We start from the raw sequence: 19692 nt of genomic DNA on the forward strand, positions 1-19692 counted from the left end.
CACGCGCGCACACACGTGCACACATGCGCACACACACGTTATTTTTATTAATTACTCCTTTTTTAAAATTAACAATTTGCTATGACATTGTTGTACTTTTGCTCAGCAATTGTTTCTTTCCTTAAAACCTCAGCTTTTTAATTAAAAAATTGCTTTATTGTTGTGCCAACCCTTATCTTTCCAAAATTTGCTCATCAGCCCCTTGAGTGAGAAAAATATGCAAATGTGGCCCCCGAGCAAAAAGGTTGGACAAGCCTGGTCTAGATTAGACAAGGTCAGGAGAGCTATTCGACCATTTGGTGGGGGGAGGGTGCTGATGGTAGTTCTGCCTCCATCTGACATCCATATACTCACATTCCAGCATGGGACATGAGTTAACATTTAGAGGAGCAACAGAAAGAACTTGCATTTATATATCTATTCTCAGGATGACTCAAAGCAGCTCACAGCTAATGCAGTCCTTCTGAAGTGTAGTCACTGGTTGTAATGGAGGGCAGATGGCAGCTAATCTACATACAGCAAGCTCTCCTGAACAGTAACAGTCAACGATAAATATTTTCCAGGACACTGGGGAGAATTCCCCTACTTGTCTTCAAAATAGTGCTGTTGGATCTTATATGTCCACTCGAGAGGGCGGACTCAGGTTAGTGCCTCATCCCAAAGATTGCACTTCTGAGTGTGGCCCTCCCTCAAGTATTGCATTGGAGTCTCAACCTGGATGATGTTCTCAAGCCTCTGTTGTGAGATTTGAACCTTCGACTTTCTGCCTGAGAAGAACAGGGGCTCTGGTTGATTTTTTTTGGGGGCCTGTTTTGATTTTTGTTTCAACAAGCCTGCAAAGATCACTTCTAAACTCTTTTGTTGAACATCTAAGACAAATGGATTTGTTTAGGTGATGTGGAGGGTGGGGTGGGGGGTGCGGGGGAGTGGAGGGTTGCGGGGGAGGGGCAGTGGTGGGGCACGTTTAAAGGCAACGTACAAATTAAACCGGAAATGCAACTTAATTAGATAAACAAAAGCATTGCATGCTGTATTGGAAGACTAGTCACAGTGCACAATCTTGACTTGCTGACAGATTGCAATTCAGAAGTTGATTGCTAGTTCATCAAAAACAAAAGCTGCCAACCCGATCAAAGTGACACAATACTAATTAAATGAAGTGATTTGATTGTTTACCAGGAACAGTTGTTACATTCATTGCAATTTTTGCTTTGTTGCAGATCACAACAGATTGTTTTAAGGTAAGGCTGGCTTTTAATTACAGTACAATTAAATTAAAACAGGCAAATGAGCCAACTCGTAAAACGTGGAATCTGCTCACCTCCCATTAATAACAAACCTTTGACATTTGCAAACCTACGATGCATAGGAGAAACGTGTTAGGAAAGGAAGGTTTTTATTATTGGGTCAAAGACTTAATCATGCAAATTGAAACAATAGACCACTCACACTTTGGACTTTGACCATTTTAAACAAATTACCTGTAGTGTATTTCATCATTTCAAAGAGTAATTGTTTATCTTTTTGCAGAATTGAGGTAAATGCAATTTATAATGTTGGAGTACTCTATTGTCTCAATTTGCATGATAAAGTCTTTGACCTAATAATAAAAACTTCTTATCTCATATCTTACATTCATTATACATATGCAAATGTAACAGATTAGTTGTTTTTTTTAAGCCATGGCTCCTCAGGTGGCTCTCTCGCCTGAGTCAGAAGGTTATGAGTTCAAGTCCCACTCCAGAGATTCAAACCCATAATCCAGGCTAACATTCCAGTGCAGTACTGAGGGAGTTCTACACTGGCGGAGGTGCTTTCTTTCAAATGAGATATTAAACAGAGATCCCGCCTGCCCTTTTAGGTGGATGTAAAATATCCCATAGCACTTGGGACCAAGCGCTTAATTACAAACCAATAGGAAGTAAATTTAAGGCTGCTTTTAACATGACAACTGGGTTTTATGTAGAAAAACATTCCAAAGGCCTCACGATGGCATAATCAGACAAAAATGGACGCTGGCCCAAATGACGAGATATTTGTAGGGACTATTAACTTCTGGATCAAAGAGATGGGTTTTAAGGAGAGCCTTAAGGGATGAGAAGGAGGTGGAAAGATGCAGAGAATTTCAAGAGCTTAGAACCACGCTACCAATGACGGAGAAGTGGGAGAAGGATAAAAGGCTAGAGTTGGTTGAAGCTCAATGTTCTCACCGGGTTGTAGGGTTGGATGAGGTTAGAAATAGAAAGAAGCGGGATGGGATTTGAACAAAGGATGAGAATTTTATATTAGCAGCATTGTGGAACCAGGAGTCAATGTAGGTCAGTGAGAACAGGGATTATGGCTGAGTAGATCTTAGTGCAGGATCAGATAAGAATTTTGGGTGAAGTTCACAGACTGTGGAGGATGGGAAGCCAGATTTGCACTTTTTGTATTTTTGAGCTAATCCCAGTGTAGCCGCTGCACAATACAGTGACCTGTTAACACTGCTGGTCAGGAACTCAGATTCTGTCATGAAAGTTTTTCATGTCTTATAGTCAGAACCTTCATGTCTTCAAGGTGTAGACAGCATGGCTGGAAGAATTGCACTGTCCAAACCTTTGAATTAATTAAAGGCACCTTTAAAAAAAAGTGCCCAGGATGTCTAAGAAACCCTCAACTTAATAAATTCTGTTTCACACCAAACTGGAGTTGCATTTCAGCCAGTCAGAAGCAGTGTGAAACAACATGCTCTAGGCAGTCTCCCATCACTTTGCTTTGAGTTACATTGGGCCTTGACTCATACTACACTTTCAGCATAAACTGAGGCAAAAGCTACCTGAATGTCAGAATGAATCGCCCCAAGGAGAGCAAGTGTCTGGATTAATCTGCAGTCTGCAAGGTGTTAAGGCAGGCTGATAGGTCTTATTTTATTCTTGACTTTTTATTTAAGCCACTATGTTAACACTGAGTAGCGCCCTCCATCTTGTTCATTGCCATTTTCCATTTGCTGTGATTCTGTAACTGTTCACTTGGATCAGAAGAAGAGCTTCGCTTCACACTCCTACCAGTCAGTTCTAGCAAATGGCACATATCAGTCATGTTACTAAACCAAGCGCAGATTATTGATCACATGATCAACAGCAGACCAGTGTCCTTGGTGAGACACGTGACTATTTTTATTGGAGAACCATTTTGCAAACTGCAATAAACAGGAATTTCTAGAAGCCGAATCGGATTCTTCATTTGTACTAATTAATATGGTGCAGGACCAACCCAGGTTCAATCCTCAATCTGTACTGAGCTAGCCTAACATAGACAGACAGATGGAGTAATACAATTGCTTTTCAGGCTCGAAAGGGAAAGGTAGATGAGGACTCCTGCTCACTGTCCAATGATCCTTTCTGGAAGGGTGCATGTGCAACTCTCTGATCTCGCTGTACAGATTCCCAGACGAGGAATGCCCACTTCTCCCTATGCACCCACAGTTAGGAGAGGAGGGATAAGGAGAGAAAAGCAGGAAGAGAAAATTGGAGGAAGGTGGAAAAGAGGACGAGGGGCTCCAGTTACATGAAGAGAGACTAGACAAGCTGGGATTGTTCACATTGAGAGCAGAGAAGGTGTTGGTGAGATTGAATAGAGATGTTTTAATTGAATAAAATGAGGAGAAAGTGTTTTCACTGATGGGAGGACCAGTAATGAGAGTACAGGGATTCAAGATAATTGATAAAAGAGAGAGGGGAAAAAGAGGAGGAGAATTTGTTTTAAATTATGCAGTGAGCTATGCTGATCTAAAATGCGCTGCCTGAAAGGGCGCTTGAATCAGATTCAATAGTAATTTTCAAAAAGGGAATTGGAAACATAATTGAAAAAGGAAAATTTTGTAGGACTTGGATCAAGAGTGGGATTCATTGGATAGCCCTTTCAAAGAGTCAGTACAGGAGCATTGGCCTGAATGCCTTTCTTTTGTGCTGTGTAATTCTATGGACTGCATTTTTCAGATGGTGGAGTCTCCCTTCCCGCCATCCGAAGAGTCGGCAGGGAACACATCCCCGCCATCAATCATGCTCGAATGAGGGTTAAGTGGCTGCAGGCGGGATTTCTGGCACTCACACAGGAGGAAGTCCCACCTTAGGGATTTGCTGGCAGTTCTCCAGCCCCAGCAGCAGCAAGAGCTGCAGTGGACTGAAGAAGAAGTGTACCAACATGCCTGAGCCTAAGTCTTGGAACCGGAGGACAAGGGTCCAAGGGCGGAGAGGATAGGGAGGGCCTGGGGGCAGTACAAAGGAGGTGATCAGGGTGTCGGGGAAAGGCCAAGGGGATGGGGGTGGAGGGAAGTCCAGCAGCCACTGGACATGAAGGGATGGAGTAGGTGCCCGCGGTCAGAAGGGAGCTTCTGATGGAGGGAACAACCCCACCGCCCCCCTTCAACCCCTGGCCCCTTTCCGCCTGCGATCCAAGCCCATTTTTTTTCCTTGGGTTTCCTCCACACCAGGTAAATCCTCCTGCAGGGGCCTAAAAATTGAGATTTGGCTGAAAACGGCCCTTAAGTGGCCATTTATTGGCCACTCAAGGGCCTCATTTGGGGCAAGGGCGGGTGTCCCGTCTGAGGCCTTGCCCACCTCAGCGTAAAATTGCTGTGTGGTCAGGCGGGTGGGAACCTGTAGGGAATCCCATTCCTTCAATTTTTCATGCTTCCCCCCCACCCCACCTAAAAACCCACCCGGGGGGTAGGTGGGCGGGGTAGCATGAAATTCTGGCCCATGATATTCTCCAGTCCCTATGAGTGGTAATTTAGACATAGAATTTGATACATAAGTCACAGCATGGTTTAAGTGTACTTACATTAAACAACTCCCAAGGCAATCTTTTATTGCTTTTATTATATTGTTTCAGTTATAAAGGCCCAGACTATTAAGAGTAGGTCACCAGGGTTATAAGTCATAGTGCAAAAGTCAGCTGATGCCCCCATCATGTTAGAGTAAGAGGCACCAAGTATTCCCTCTGTAAAACCATGGATTTTTCACTAAGTTTTGAATTATAGCTTCTTAATTCAGTGGCTGAAGCATTTTGCTGCTGAACTTTGTGTGACTTCCCGTAAACTGGATTACTCCATTGATCTGTACTCACTTGCTCCTGTTGCTGCTTGGCTAGTTCCATTTGCTGCCGCTGCTTCTCGATCTGCGAGGCCGCCAGTTTTTTCTGTTCATCGTGAGCTGCCAGCAACTGCTCCCGCAGACTCGTCAACTGATTTATCATCGCCATGAGCTGCCGTTCCTTCTCTGCTAGACTTTCTGGTGTCCCTGTATTCAGCACCACAGGAGAAAGAAAGAGGAAGAGGGAGAGATAGAGAGAAAAAGTTTAACACTTCTTGAATTTGACAGGTTGTGGGGGGGGGGAGAAAAAAGCCAGCAGAGTGAAGGCGTGATCAGGGACTCAGGAAGCAGATATCATTGGACCATTCATAACGACACCTTTGACCACACATCTTGACAACCCTAAGCCCCCCGCACCTTGACTTTTATTAACTGTTCATCTCAGAACCTTAGGACTCAACATGTTGGAATTGCTGGAGATCTCTCTCATTTAATTGATCCTTTGGTTGACATGACAGCAAGCAAAGAAGCTTTTCCATGGCATTTAAGACACCCTGGGCATTTTTAAGCTCTTTATAAACCAGAGGATGTTCATGAAAATGCCACACCCCTCTACACAGAGACCTGGTTGATGAATATTAGTTTGGATGCAAAGCTTTCTATTTGAATCCTTCTGGCCCTTGCAATTTTCCTACTAAATTCCAGCACATTCGGAATTAACTTGTTCCATAACCTGCACGCTTTGGAGATGATACCAATTAACATTCTGCATTGGGATGTCATAGCAAGCTATTTTTGAAGATGTGTTGCACAAGGAAATGCATATGTTGAAATCCAAATAGGCTTGCAGTACTCAAAAGGTTAATGGAGAATAATTAAAACATCACAAGAAATTTTCATTTTCCGTTCAGCCCAAGTGACACCAGTCACCTCTAGTCATATTATTATCCCTCATGGAGTACATGTAGTTGTTTAGCTATCTATTTAATTATGATCAGCTTAAAGGGGCACTGTCATAATGAGTTTCAAGTTTCTGAGTGACAAGCCAGACCATATTCAAATGTATACCTCAGTGTAGAGTTTTGAGCATGCAAATCAGAAGCGCATCATATATTGGCGAGAAAGGACTTGCTTTTATATAGTAACCTCTACATACTCAAAACATTGCTAAGCACTTCAGCCAATGGTGTACTTTTTGAAGTGCAGAGAAACAGGGCAGCCAACTCGTGCGCAGCAAGATCCCACAAACACCAGTGAGAAACATGATCTGGTTATGGAGCTTCTTCATATATATCTGTTCTTTCTTCCAAAGTTACAGCACAGGAATCTCTGTGGAAGTTCACCAGCTCAAGTCTGTTTTTTTGTTGATTTGAGGGATAAATGATGACTTGGACATGGGAAGAACTCCCCATACTCTTCTTTTGAGTAGTGCTAAGGGATCTTTTAGATCCACCCGAGGGCACAGACACGGCCTAGGCAACATCACGTCTGAAACAGTACCTCCAACAATGTAGCACTGAAGCTCCAAAATACCGCTTTTATTTCAGATCTCCAGCATCCATAGTGCCAGACCCAGTTCTGAAGACGACTCATACTGGACTCGAAATGTTAATTCTCTCTCTCTCTCCACAGACCTGCTGAGTTTTGCCAGCACCTTCTGCCCTGAAGCACCACCATGCTAAATCTCTGGAGTGGTGTGTCAATCCACAGCCTTCTGGCGCCAAGACAGACACCTCTGGAAGATGACCACTGGTCACCAATGGACCACAGGGCCCCAAACAATGATTAACTGAGAGTCCATTATGATTGCTCAATAAAGCTATTTTATTAAAAAATTCAAAAGGTGTTGTCTTCAACATCAATTTGCATTTTAACATAATGCTGTTAACGCCATAGCACTTCACTGGAGGGTAATTTAAAGAGTGAAAATATTGACACCGAGCCAAAGAGAAGATTTCAGGATAGGTGGTTATATTCTTGGTCAAAGCGTCTTAAAGGGAGAGAGAGGAGCAGGGAGACAGCGGCTGAGGGGTGGGGGGTGTAATCCCAGAGCTAAGGCATGACCAACAATAGTGGAACAATTAAAATCAAGGATGCTCAAGGAGACCAGAACTAGTGATACCTCAGAAAGTCATGGAGATAGAGGAAGAGCTTCACTTTAAGGGAGAAAAGCTTGGGGAAATCCTGGGCCAGGATTATTGCATGTTAACAGTTTATCTTGAAGGACTCAACACAAATAAAACAAACATTCAACATGTTTATCTGCTGAATAGCTGAGTCTAAAAGATCAGCGAGATCCCAGTTTGATCCCTGATCTTTGATAAATTAGCTGATCCCAACCGGGGTCATAGAAAGTGGCCTGGATTAGGACAACCAAAAAATCAGGCAATTGCTCTCCAGGGATCCCCTGCGAATGCCTGGTTAGGAGAAGGTGAGCCTGGCCGTGATGCATACCGCAGTCGAGAAGCCTGCCAACACTTGTAGCCAAGACCTTGGCGAAGCAAAGCCCAGTCAAAGGAGTCGAGCCCTTCAGGAGAAGGGCAGGATGTGATAGTATGGTTGGGGAAAAGGTTTATATTGCTATTTCCAAAGTAAAACCACAACAGATTCAAGTGATTGCTGTGATTTTTTTCGAAACCCAAGTTTGGGCCCTGTTTACATACAAAAAAAATGTTCATCTTGCAAGCCAGAAATTCTTGACGACAATAGCCCTTTGTGTTGCGTTTACATTTAGTTTACATTCTTACGCGTTCCTGCTTAGCGTGCAGCAGCATATCAAACAATCTCTCCCCCCGCCCCCGGCTGTAGTCTCTGGTGGCATTGGCGCTTCATTCTTGGGCACAAAGCAATCAGCCCAGCCTGACCCCGCAAGAAGGTGCGAGCAAGAATCATTTGCCCCTAGAGGGTAACTTTCTGAACAATAGACAATAATTGTAACTGTCACGGCAGTCTGCAGTGGAAATAAACCGGTGGCTGTTTTAACAGCTCACTGTGGAGCCAAACCCTTTAGATGTGTGTTTGAAGCGGGACTGGGAAACAGAAAAGGCCTTCTGTTGAAATATCAGAGCAGAAAAGAAGTTCTCCTTTCATGGCAGCACCAAGCAGGCTGGCAGGAATGCCGATTGTCTTCCCTTGCTCGCACATGGAAGTTAGTCTACACCCAGTGTTAAGCCCGGCCCACAGAAGAGAGATAGTAATGATCTCCAGCACAACATTGTGAAGATGCAAGAGATTTATTGCTATTGCACACAGGGTTTTGACCGAGTTGAAGACACAACAACAAAAAAAAGTTTCCCGGCTGAGCTTTGAGAGGAAAGAACAGTCTCCATCGAAGAGCCCTCTTAATATGCAAGTGCAAAATGTTTAGCAGAAATGCTTGAAGGATATGATTTAGGCTCTGACAGCTCACGTACTTAAGATAACAGCTCCGTGTGGAAAAGACTTACATGTGAATCAAAATAGGGTTATTATTAGATATTGAAAACGGTCTCAAGAACTGAACTGTGGAGGAGTAATCAATGGGCATTTTAGCTTTAATTGAAAGTGTTGGTTATATTTGAGGAGTTGTTGTCTAGACTGGGATATTCTCGTTTCTTTTTGCGCAATTGACACTATGTCGAGGGCAGAACAAACAGGGACATGCAATCTGGAAACTGTACATTATTAAACATATTTATAAACAGTAACTGTGCCTTCTTTTAGAGACCATTACTGGAATTGCCACTTACTGTACTCTAATGAATGATGACAAGCAGAAACCAGAGATCAGGTCTCAGTCTCTATAAAAAAAAACTAACTTGTCATCAAAACTGCTGTGCAAGGCTAAAACTTCCCACATAGGACATGACACAGCCTTTATATCGTGTGTAAAATAGAAGATGCGAATTAGGAAGCTTGACAAAAATATCTTGCTATTAAAAGATATTTCCAGCAGGCTGCACCCTGACAGCTTTTCTTTCAACACACACAAGCAAGGAGTCTCAAGAATCATTTCCAACCAACCACAAACATACAGCCATAGTCGCAGAAGGGGGAAGCAAGCAATGATAAATTCAATTGATAATTTACCCAACCTTTAATCTCCCCGACATTTCCAGAACCCATGGCTAGAAGCTTGTCCTTCCAGTCTTTTGACAAAAGTTTCTCGATGCTAGGAGTTTCTGAGGAAAGGTAAAAAAAAAAGAGGGGGAGAAAAAGAGAGAGCTTAGACATGATTAATCTGTCACTAAAATGCAGGCAAAGTTCAGGTGCATCTCTTCCCGTCTCGCTGCTTTGGTTATGTTTAATAGTCATACAGATAAGAATGGATCTAATCACCTGCTCTTGCAAGATCCTTACCACATGGGAAGTAACTGTTGTCAAGTAGGACAATACATGACACAATTATCTGAGGTGCTGGAGTTACACTTAGCCCGCGAGAGAGAGAGAAATAAAGCACATCACATTTCAACAAATTTTAGGGCGCGCTCAGGACAATTAAACGGCAATATAACACAACAGCCCCAGGCAGATAAGAACCAATCCTATTCGCTTTATTGCCATGGATCAAACAAACAGTTAAAGGGTGACGGGTAAGGCGGGGAGGGACTGGGTTGCACGCAGGGACAAGTCCAGTGAAATCACAAGTCATTTTATCAAAAACAGTCTGATCAACAGAGCAAAAAAAAAGTCTAGGTAGCACAAAGCAACATTCCTCACTTGTCATTTACAGAGTAGATCTGTTTCACTGCTTGTCAGCAGAGGGTTTAACACTTGCCAATTGCCGAGGCTTCTACTGATAAAGGTTAACTGCTCGATTCTCTCAGCAACTTTCTCATTTAATTCTCCCCGCCCCCCCGGAAAAAAAAAGTTAAATCCTAAAATGGTTTCTGCCCTAGGCGGTAACATGAAGGCAAGATCTTACAGGAGATTCTATTACTACGTAAAGTGAAGCCTCTTGCCATTTACTAGGACCGCTGGTTACGTTTCCTGGTGCAGCTGGAGCAGCACTAGTGCTCTAACAGCTGTCCTGTGTCCATCCTGCTATCATCTCAACAGGTGCTATTAGGCACCGAACAATGGCCGAGGCTTTTAAGGCGCTGCTCTGACATTGAAATGAAATAACAAATGGCTGGGCGATGCATTTCTCCTCAGGTCACTGTGTGTGTGCATAGCAAGAGGAATTACTTATATTTATTAACATGTTACATTGTCCCCAGTGACAGCCAGGGCATTTGGCCGTTTTGTTTTTAAAATAAAATTGAGTGCAGCTCTCCCCACTTTTACATTCCAGCTTCCCAAAGTTAGGCGCGAATGCATGTTTTCCGTTTTTGATCTGGAATATTTTGTAAGGTCGAGAGAAGGAAAGCAAAGGCACACTGTACGCTGGGCCAAGAAAAGTACCTGGGAAACCTCTCTTTTTTGTGTGTGTGTGGCACCAACTCTTCTGTGCTCGGCGAATATGAACGATGAAAGAAACTTGAGCAATTCCCCGGTCACCGAAGAATTGTATTACCAATAAGTTAACAGATCAGAAAATTGAATTGCAATAGAAGGCTATTATTCAGCAAGCTTTTATACACGAGAGCTTCCAAAACAAGCACTGCAGCTTAATCTAGATACATCAGGGTGGAAATTAAAGATTTGCCTGCAAGTCAATGAATGTCTTCCTGCGTTCTATTAAATGCTACATCAAAAACACTTCATACAATAATTAAAGCACACTTCAAAAACTTAATTAGTTAGAAGGTCCATCTATACACAATCAAAGCAAGATGGATAAAAGAAAGATGTTATGTCGTTTTAAAAAGATCAACCAGGTCAGTCCTTGACCACATGGTCTTGATTTGTATCTCAAGAGGTAGCATTCTATATAAACAGAAATTTGAAGCGCTTGTAGGAGTTTGAGGGAACGAATGAATGTTAAAAAAAATTTAGCTGGAGCTAATTTCAGCTGGGAGCTAAATGGTGGATAGTAAATAAAGGCTAACAAGGAGATTCAAAACTCCATTTAAAACACACATACAGATTTAAGCATTTCCATTATCGGTGTTGAAGCTGTTTGTTAATATTTTCCTTCTATTTCCATCTTCACCTGAGTACTTTCCTGACCCAATCAAAATAAAAAGCAGTGGCTTGGACCTCCTTGCTCTCCCCCCCCCCTTATTATCTCATATTTGTGGAGCTGGTAGTAGGCATTTCACAGATCAGGACAAGTCAGCCCCCTTTGTAACAAAAGGGCTACTGTCACACAGCCAGTCTCAGACATGGTGAAAAGGAGCCCACAGGAAAAAGGCAGGCTCCAGTTTTTAAAGGTTTTTTTTCTGCTGAGCACAGTCGCTACATTCACTCCACTTGGCAAACTCAGCTCACTGTTCCTGGCTTGAGCTGTGAACAGGGCCCGGGATTGAATAACCAATTATACAACCACTGGCTGAGTTTATCCAAGGTTTTGCAAATTGTAATAATAGTACAGTATTCCCAAAACGTTTCATCCCCTTCCAGACATGGTGTCATATCCCATCACGCTTAATTTACATTTTACAACATAATATACGTTGAATATCTCACAGCAAAATAATACAATCACTTATTTTTGTTGAACGGGTTTAAGTAACAGTGAGGTTTAGTCTTGGGTCCATTTAAGACCACATTAATTCAATATTATATTTCCTGTCCATTCCCTTGTTAGTTTAAACTGTAACCTGTGTTAACTGAGGGAAATGCATCACCAGCTTTAATTCTTGCTCTTTTCCATCATCAGTCATTCTTGAATGATTTGCATTATTGCAAAAATAGTGCTCCAACTGCTTATTAGTGACAATCAACATTTTATATCTTTATTTTTTTTACTTGGAGATTAACAAATGTCACTAGTCAAAAAAAACATTGATAATTGCCAATGTGCTGCCCTCACACATGCTTCTTCAAGGCTGAAAGAAAATTCTTTCACTCAGAACAATTCTCAAAGCTTTAACTGCCAATTGCAGATTTAAAACTTCAAAGATCATAGCGTCGCAGCAAATACAACAGTTTCGTCCGGGACAGGACACTTTCAACATGTGCCAGTGTGCTACTGCACTGGACATCATCACCAAACCTCGAATCATGGAAACTTATGGCATAGCAGGGGGCTATTCGGCCCCCTATTATCATCACCATTCAGTGATGGATCTTTGAAAGAGTTGCCCAATTTAGTCCAACTCCCCAGCTTTCTCTTCATAACCCTGCAATTAAGTTCTCTTCAAGAACCTATCCAATTGCCTTTTGAAAGTTCCAGGTCATAACAGGCCTCTGATGTTTCTCCTCATTTCTCCTCTAGTTCTTTTAAATCTATGGACTGTGGTTACCGACGCAAGAGAAAGGGCTATTTGTCCTGTCAATGCCCATCATCATTAGCATTATCTCTAATAGCCCTCCCCTTAATTTGCTCTGCTCTAAGGAGAACAATTCCAGTTTCTCCAATCTCTCCACATAACTGAAGTCCATCAACCCACGTATCATCCTGGTAAATCTCATTTGTACCCACCCCAAGACCTTGCTAAACTGTGGTGCCTAGAATTGGGCAATACTGCATCTGAGGCCTAATCAGTGGTTTGGCATGACCTCCTAGTTGTTATATTTAATGCCCCTCTGTTTATAAAGCTAAGTATCCCATATACTCTTAATCGCCTTGTTAACTCGCCCTGCTACCTGTCAAAGATTTGTGAATATTAACCCCCACGTATCTTTGCTCTTGCACCCCATCAAAATAACACCATTTGCATCATACTACTTCTCCATGTTGTTCCTTCTAATGTGCATCACCTCACTCTTATCTGCATTAAGTTGTTGAAGATTTTAAGGCCTCATTAATGAAACACAAGTCTTATAGATTGATTCTGCTTTCCACTTAAATGCTATGGCATTTTGAAAACTTGGTACCAATATAACAAAAAGAACAAACTTAAATTTACATGACTTCAGGATATCCCAAGCACTTTACAACCAATGAAGTACCTTTTGAAGCGTAGTCAGTATTGTGAAGTAAGAAATAGTTCAGCCAATGCACACAGCAAGCTCCCCCACATACAACAATGTGAGAATGATTTGATAATCTGCTCTTTAATGGTGTTCATTGAAGCATAAGTATTGTGTAGGACACCAGCAGAACTCAGTGCTTGTCTTCAGAATATTGTCATAGGATCTTTTTACATCCACCAGAGTGTGCAGATGGGGCCTAGGTTTAACGTCTCATCTGAAAAACAGTACCTCGGATAGTGCAGCACTCTCTGCACTGCACCACAGTGTCCAGGTAGATTTTGTGCTCATGTCTCTGTGTGGGGCTTCTGACTCAAGAGGCAAAGATGCTACTAAATGAGCAAAAGCTGACAAAGCAGAGGGTACAGAATATTGCAGAATGCAATCCTAGCTCTTCCCCCAGGTGCAAAGTTTACTGCCCACTTTATGAGCCTGTTGACCACAAATAGATTTTTCTTACTGAGCGTATTGGTCCTTTGCTGGAAAAATGTGGATGATAACACTTTTTTAGTGACACAATAGCTTCCCCTTTTGAAATCCAGAGTCCCCTCAGTTGCTCAGTAGAATCTCTATCACTCCTACCTCCACCAGTGGCAACTTGGCCACCAAGCATTGGAGATAAAGATCAAAATGCAAATTCAGATTTAACAACAACCATCACTGTTGTAGCAAAAGTCAATGGCTCATGAGTTCATGCATCCAGGTGGGATAATAGCAATTTGCCTTTATATGGTGGTGGTGTCACATTTCACTCAGGGAGTCCGAGTTGCTGTGGGAACATACACATTTACATGCATATTGTAGTCTGGAGCTACGAACAGTGATGGTAGAGGCTCCAATGTTTTTTCCAATCACATAGCTAACCAGGAATCCCTCCCACTGTTACTGCCTGCCATTGGCATGTGTTGGAAGGATTTGCATTTTGATATTCAACTTGTTTGGCCTGTTAAGAATGCACCTTCCTTGGCCATCAAGTCCTGGAGTGGGACTTGAACCTGGAGCTTCTGGTTCAGAGGCAGGGGCACTACCCACTGCACCAGAAGACCTCCAGCATTTATATAGCACCGTTAAAGCAGAAAAAAATTTCATACACTGAGCCAAAAACGGAGACCAAAAGGGTGCTTCAGAGAGGTGGGTTTTGAGGAGGGCCTTGAAGAGACTGAGTCAGAGAAGTGGAGAGGTGGAAGGATTAAGCAAGGGAATTCCAGAAGGTGGGGCCAAGGTGGCCAAAGGATAGGTGATTGCATAAGAGGCCAGAATCGGAGGTGAGAGCACAAAGACCACAAGAAAAGTAAACAGCAGTGCGATAACACGCACTGTAAACAAAGGTCGTGAAAGTCCAAAGAAAACTCAGAGGATACAGTTTCAAATACAATGTAACAACTGGAACAAGTGGAGATGTGATGAATTAGAAACAGGGAGGATGCAGAAATCTCAGGAGATGTTTGCTTCTGTAATTGTTAAATACCACATCAGGTGACTTGAAGGGGATGCACCTCTCCTAAAGTCATACTCAAGCTTAACAGTTCTATTTAGAAAGTATCCGTATAACCAGTGAGGAAAATATCACTTCTATTAAAAGCCAAGAAAGGCAGCAGAGACAACAATTGTACTTGTGTAGCTAGCTGCCTTATGTATCATACTGTTTTAAATTGGCTTTGTATTGCTGGTGATTATGTGTTTCTCTATTCCTGTTGCTTTTGTCGAGGAATTTTGACAGAAAATTGCAGATTCATTTAATCAGTATTCACAAAGTAAGCCCTGTGTGTATCAACAGAACAGTCTAATACTGAGAATTTAACCCCTTTTAAGAAATTTGCTTTAAATATATGCAAATAAAACAACAGAATGAGATCAAGGGGAGCGAGTTATTCCTGTCTTATGTCCAGCATTCTACTGCAGTAACAAATCCTTACTCCCTGACCATGATCCTTCTTTCTGTCAGGTCACAGGGTTAGTGTCAAAACCCAGTGGGTTCATTACCACATCAGACATTGTGCTTGACCCTAACTGGCACAGATTCCCAGAACACTTGCAGCTTTTGAGGGCTTTCTGCTCTAAACAAGTTCTTATTTAATTAAAAGGACATTTCGAAGGCTTCTTTACACCATGGGTCCCAATTCAATTAAACAAGGCCATCTGAATTTGCCTGGTAGTCTGCAGGCTTTATTTTTCTCTTTCACTCACAATAAAGCAGAGTACATCTGCAGAACGCAAGCCAGTACTTTGAAACTGTTGCTCTTGCCTCTGATGGATAAGCAAATCAGCTTTATATAGCTCTTTAGTGCAGCATAACAAAGCACTTCACAGGAAGGTAGTCAGATAAAAACTGACACCAAGCCAAACAAGGAGCCAATAGGACAGATGACCAAAAGCATGGTCACAGAGGTAGGTTTTAACCACCTTGAATAAGGGAGAGTGGGGAGGGGGGTGGGGGGGGGGAGAGAGGTGGAGCTGTTTGGAGACGGAATCCCAGAACTTAGGGCCTAGGTAGCTGATGGCATGTCTACCAATGGTGGGGTAAAGGGAGTGGAGGATGCACATGTGGTCAGAGTTGGAAGAACTCACAGATGCCAACTGGAAGTCATCGACATATTATTTTGAATATGGTACATTTTCAGGTAATGTATACTCAAATGGTAGTGATTACTATAGTTAATCCACATGTGGTGTGTCTAGAGTAGAGGTGTCCAACTGTGGTCAGTGGACCATATGTGGCCCTTGAGCAGTTGATGTCTCTTCTAAAAAGCCAAGGCAATTCCATTCCATTGGCATTTATTTCTTAACCACTGGTTTGCCCTGTTTGAATCTTTTGGGCCTGGAAGTTTGGAAAGCATTGTTCTTACCACCATTGCCTCATTGGTGGGCACATTCTAGATTATCACTAAAATCTGTTAGTGGCCATGGCTGGAGGTATATGCAAATATCTTTTTGCATGTCTATATGTACATACTCTTCCTCCAAGTCACACAATTGTTGTAGGCCTGCCTGGGCAATGGACAAATGGCAGGGGTGGAATGATTTGTAATGGGAGATTAGGTGATGAAACCTCCAGGAATGCACCAAAATAGAAATGGTAACCTTAGCCTGATGAGGGGTAAGTTCAAAACGAATCTGTTAAAACAATATTTCAATGGCCGGAGTGGTCAATCTATGGAACAGGGTCCATTCTGAAGTGATTGGAGAAGTTAGGATTAATTCATTCAAATGTAAATTAGATAGGTTGCTTTCAGAAAATAACATTTTGGGATACAGTATATGAATAATTTGAGACATGACATGTAGTCAGTGTAGCATGCTTGTGAGGAACAGCTGACTTTGGATCCTGTGGTTCCCAAACCTCTGCACCACTGGGGTCTTCACTCACCTCACGGTTGTTTCTGTTGTAGACTAATTAGGAGAGATTGATTGCTATGATTAGTCAACAACGTCATGATTGTTGTATTGTGTGACTACCAGGATGGCAGAATCTGAACAAGATGGAGCTTGCACTTTTTTTATTATCTAGCAATTCCTACAAATCTTGGACAAACTTGACTTAAGTTTTTTTGTATTGTGCCAATTCTTTCAGCCTACTAACACAGTCTTAGCGCAAATGGAAGGCCAGTGTTTTGAGAAATCTGTTCTCCTGGTGGGAAGAAGAAAAATAAATCTCACTGGAGACGTGCTAAAACCTCAGGGAACAGTAATGACCCTAATGGTTTAACTAGATGCTCCAGTTTAGAATTTTCTTTTAAACTGAAATGAGAAAACGTAAAATCACATTTGGTACAACAAAATAAATTACTACATTGTTTCAAGTTACATCTTTTATCTCTTACAGTCAGGCCACACCTACTTCCCTTTTTTGCCACAAGCTAACCTTCTGTAAATCAAGAAAATAAATATAACCCTGAGTGTTGGCACCAGCAGAAGTTATATATATTTGGTCATTTTCAACTCCTTCCGTATTGAGCTTTCCACTTGAATTTTGATTGTGGGGGCTGGCTCCCAAATACCGGACTTTCTGTTTGCATGGGCCCAGTTTTAAAAGTCTGCTGCCCATCCATCAAGAATGGATTGGGCAGGATGCAGACTGGGAGCTGGCTTACAAAAGCACCAATCCCCAAAAAAAACCAATGCAACAGGCCCTTGTGTTGGGTTGTAAATTCCATTATCCCAGGTTGGATAACTACCACGGAAAGGAATTATACGGGCACCCACAAAGGACATCTTTAGAAGATAGGAACAAAAGAACAAGCTATTCAACCTCTTGTGTCTGTTCCACCATTCAATTAGATCATGGTTGACCTGTGTTTTGAAGTGCAGTGACTGTTATAATGTAAGAAATCATAGCAGTCAGTTTGCCTACAGCAAGTCCCCATAGACAGCAACGAGATAAAAATTATTTTTTTGATTATGTCGATTGAGGGATAAATATTGGCCAGGACATTAACAGAACTTCCCTGTTCTTCTTTAAATAACACCATGGGACCTTTTGCAGCCCTCAGCTTAACGACTCAGCCAAAAGATAGGACTCCCTCAATACTGCACTGAGGTGCCAGCCGAGAATATGTGCTCATATCTCTGGAGTAAGGCTTGAACCCATGACCTGACTCACCAATGAGAGTGCTACCAGTGAGCCAAGACTGACAGCAGTTTTTCATTGACTTTTCTCCTATTGTAGAGCCAGACACTGTTATTGTACTTTGAGATTTACACCACAGCACTAATTAAACCAAAGTTGGCAAAAAAAAGATCGGCATATGGTACTTAAAATGGCATGCCTCAGGTTTAGTTCTATGTGTGATTATTTGACATCCTTATAGCACTATCCCTGCTGCCAAAACAAAACGGCTCCTGAATCTGGTAGTCCAAGAAGAATGATTGTTCGGGGCAACTACACTCTGGCCAACAGTGGACTGCTGTATAATTAGAACAGATTGACAAATATTTTAGATCTCTTTTGCTGTTGGTAAAATCTTTATGTTAAATTGTATTGATGTCAGAAAATATAAATTCCCTGAGCACGCCATGAGAATTTAAACTGCATCTAAGGGCAGCTTTCAGTGTTATTTGACACTGAGTCCATCATTTTGATTGGTTAAAAATATCAAGACCAGTGGCAGTAAACTAAAAAAAAAACAAACAAATACTTTTAATTATCATTTTGAAATGTTCAGCTTTTCCTTCGGACGTATTTCTTTTGTCAGTACAAATCTTTGCTTTTAATTTCAAATAACAATTTGTTGATGTAATTCTGGTTCTTGCCTCTATTGTTTAATGTTTACCTTTATGTTTAATTGTCTCCAAAACTGTTTACTACTTTATCCCCTCCAGTGCCTTGGTATATAGCATCAGTATCAAAATAAGTTGAAAATTGCTTTGTTATTATTTCTAAATGCTGCATTAAAATCTCAGTTAGCCTCAGGTACAGACAGAAGTCTGGCATCAGTTAGAAAATTAAAATGGAGACCACTGACTTCTCCATTTTAGCCACTTTAGTGAAGTCATCATAAATACACAAGCGCTCTTTGTCCAAGTCTTTGCCCCTCACAGATACGGTTTCCTTCTCTCCTTGTAGGAGCAGGTCCTGCAGAAGCACGTGAAGAGACTGGTGACAGTGCATGTGTTAGACTTTTCACATTCTGGCTTTCAGGAAAATAGTCAATATGTTGCGAAAAAAACCCCAGCAAATTGACCGAGTTTGCTTTCTTGCAACGAAAAAAACACAGTAAATTCTGACCCCTCGGTCAAATGCACAAGTCGGTTTCGGAATCACCTCTCCTCATTCTTCTAGGATTCCTAAAGTTTATAATAGCTTATAGGATTAAGAAAGTTGACCTGCCTACAACCAGCAGGCTCTCAATATGCTCTTGGAGGAGATATGACAATGTGAGCAGTCAGATTCATGACACTGTTAGTTCAACCTGTTAAGATTAACTGGTTGTGGGCAAAAAAAAATGTTAAAACAGCTTATTAACAGTGAAAGCCAACAGTGTTGGGGAGAGGAATGGTGAGGCACTACTGAAATTAAAGTGCAAAAAAAAATTGATACAGCACCTTTCACTTCCCAGGATGTCCCAAAGCACTTTAACTCAATGACGTATTTAATGAAGTGTAGTCACTGCTGTAATGTAGGAACCATGGCAGCCAATTGGTGCATAGCAAGGTCCCACAAACAGCAATGAATAAATAACCAGATCATCTTTTTTGTGTGTTGGTTGAGGGATGAAGGTACAGTAAGAGAACTCCACTGCTCTATTTCAACTCACCACTCCTTGATTTGGAACAGGATGCACTGCCATTATTTCCACTAGCGATTCTTATTCAGTGACCCCCCCCCCACCCCGCCAATCCTGGGCACGTGTTTACATGAACAATGGGTGACAACTTGATCAAGTTCAGTACAAAATACAATTACCAGGTCATCTGTTTAAATGATGATGGCTGAGGAATAAATAGTGGTTGGGGCACTGGGGAAACTCTCCTGTTCTTCATAAAAATGTCATATCTTTTACCTCAACAACTTGCACTTTTAATGCACTAAAGCATCCCAGGTTGCTTTACAGAAGTGTTACCAAATAGAATTTGACACTGAGCTACCTAAGGAGATATTAAGGCATATGACCAAAGACCCTGA

At 41.9% G+C, this 19692-nt stretch overlaps 1 protein-coding gene across 11 annotated transcripts in view; it reads right to left on the reverse strand.

The window, feature by feature from the left end:
• The window catches only part of sox5 (SRY-box transcription factor 5), a 322851-nt gene that overhangs the window by 150160 nt on the left and 152999 nt on the right, over positions 1-19692 (reverse strand). For all 11 annotated transcript variants that reach the window (XM_078553632.1, XM_078553638.1, XM_078553630.1 and 8 more), the window contains 2 exons: positions 9146-9232; positions 5107-5279 (listed from right to left, as the gene is read on the reverse strand). In XM_078553632.1, coding sequence (XP_078409758.1) covers positions 5107-5279; positions 9146-9232 — 260 coding nt within the window. The remainder of the gene's footprint in view (positions 1-5106; positions 5280-9145; positions 9233-19692) is intronic.

This window comes from Cetorhinus maximus, chromosome 12, assembly GCF_964194155.1.
Source record: "Cetorhinus maximus chromosome 12, sCetMax3.hap1.1, whole genome shotgun sequence".
In the NCBI taxonomy this organism is placed as follows: domain Eukaryota; kingdom Metazoa; phylum Chordata; class Chondrichthyes; order Lamniformes; family Cetorhinidae; genus Cetorhinus; species Cetorhinus maximus.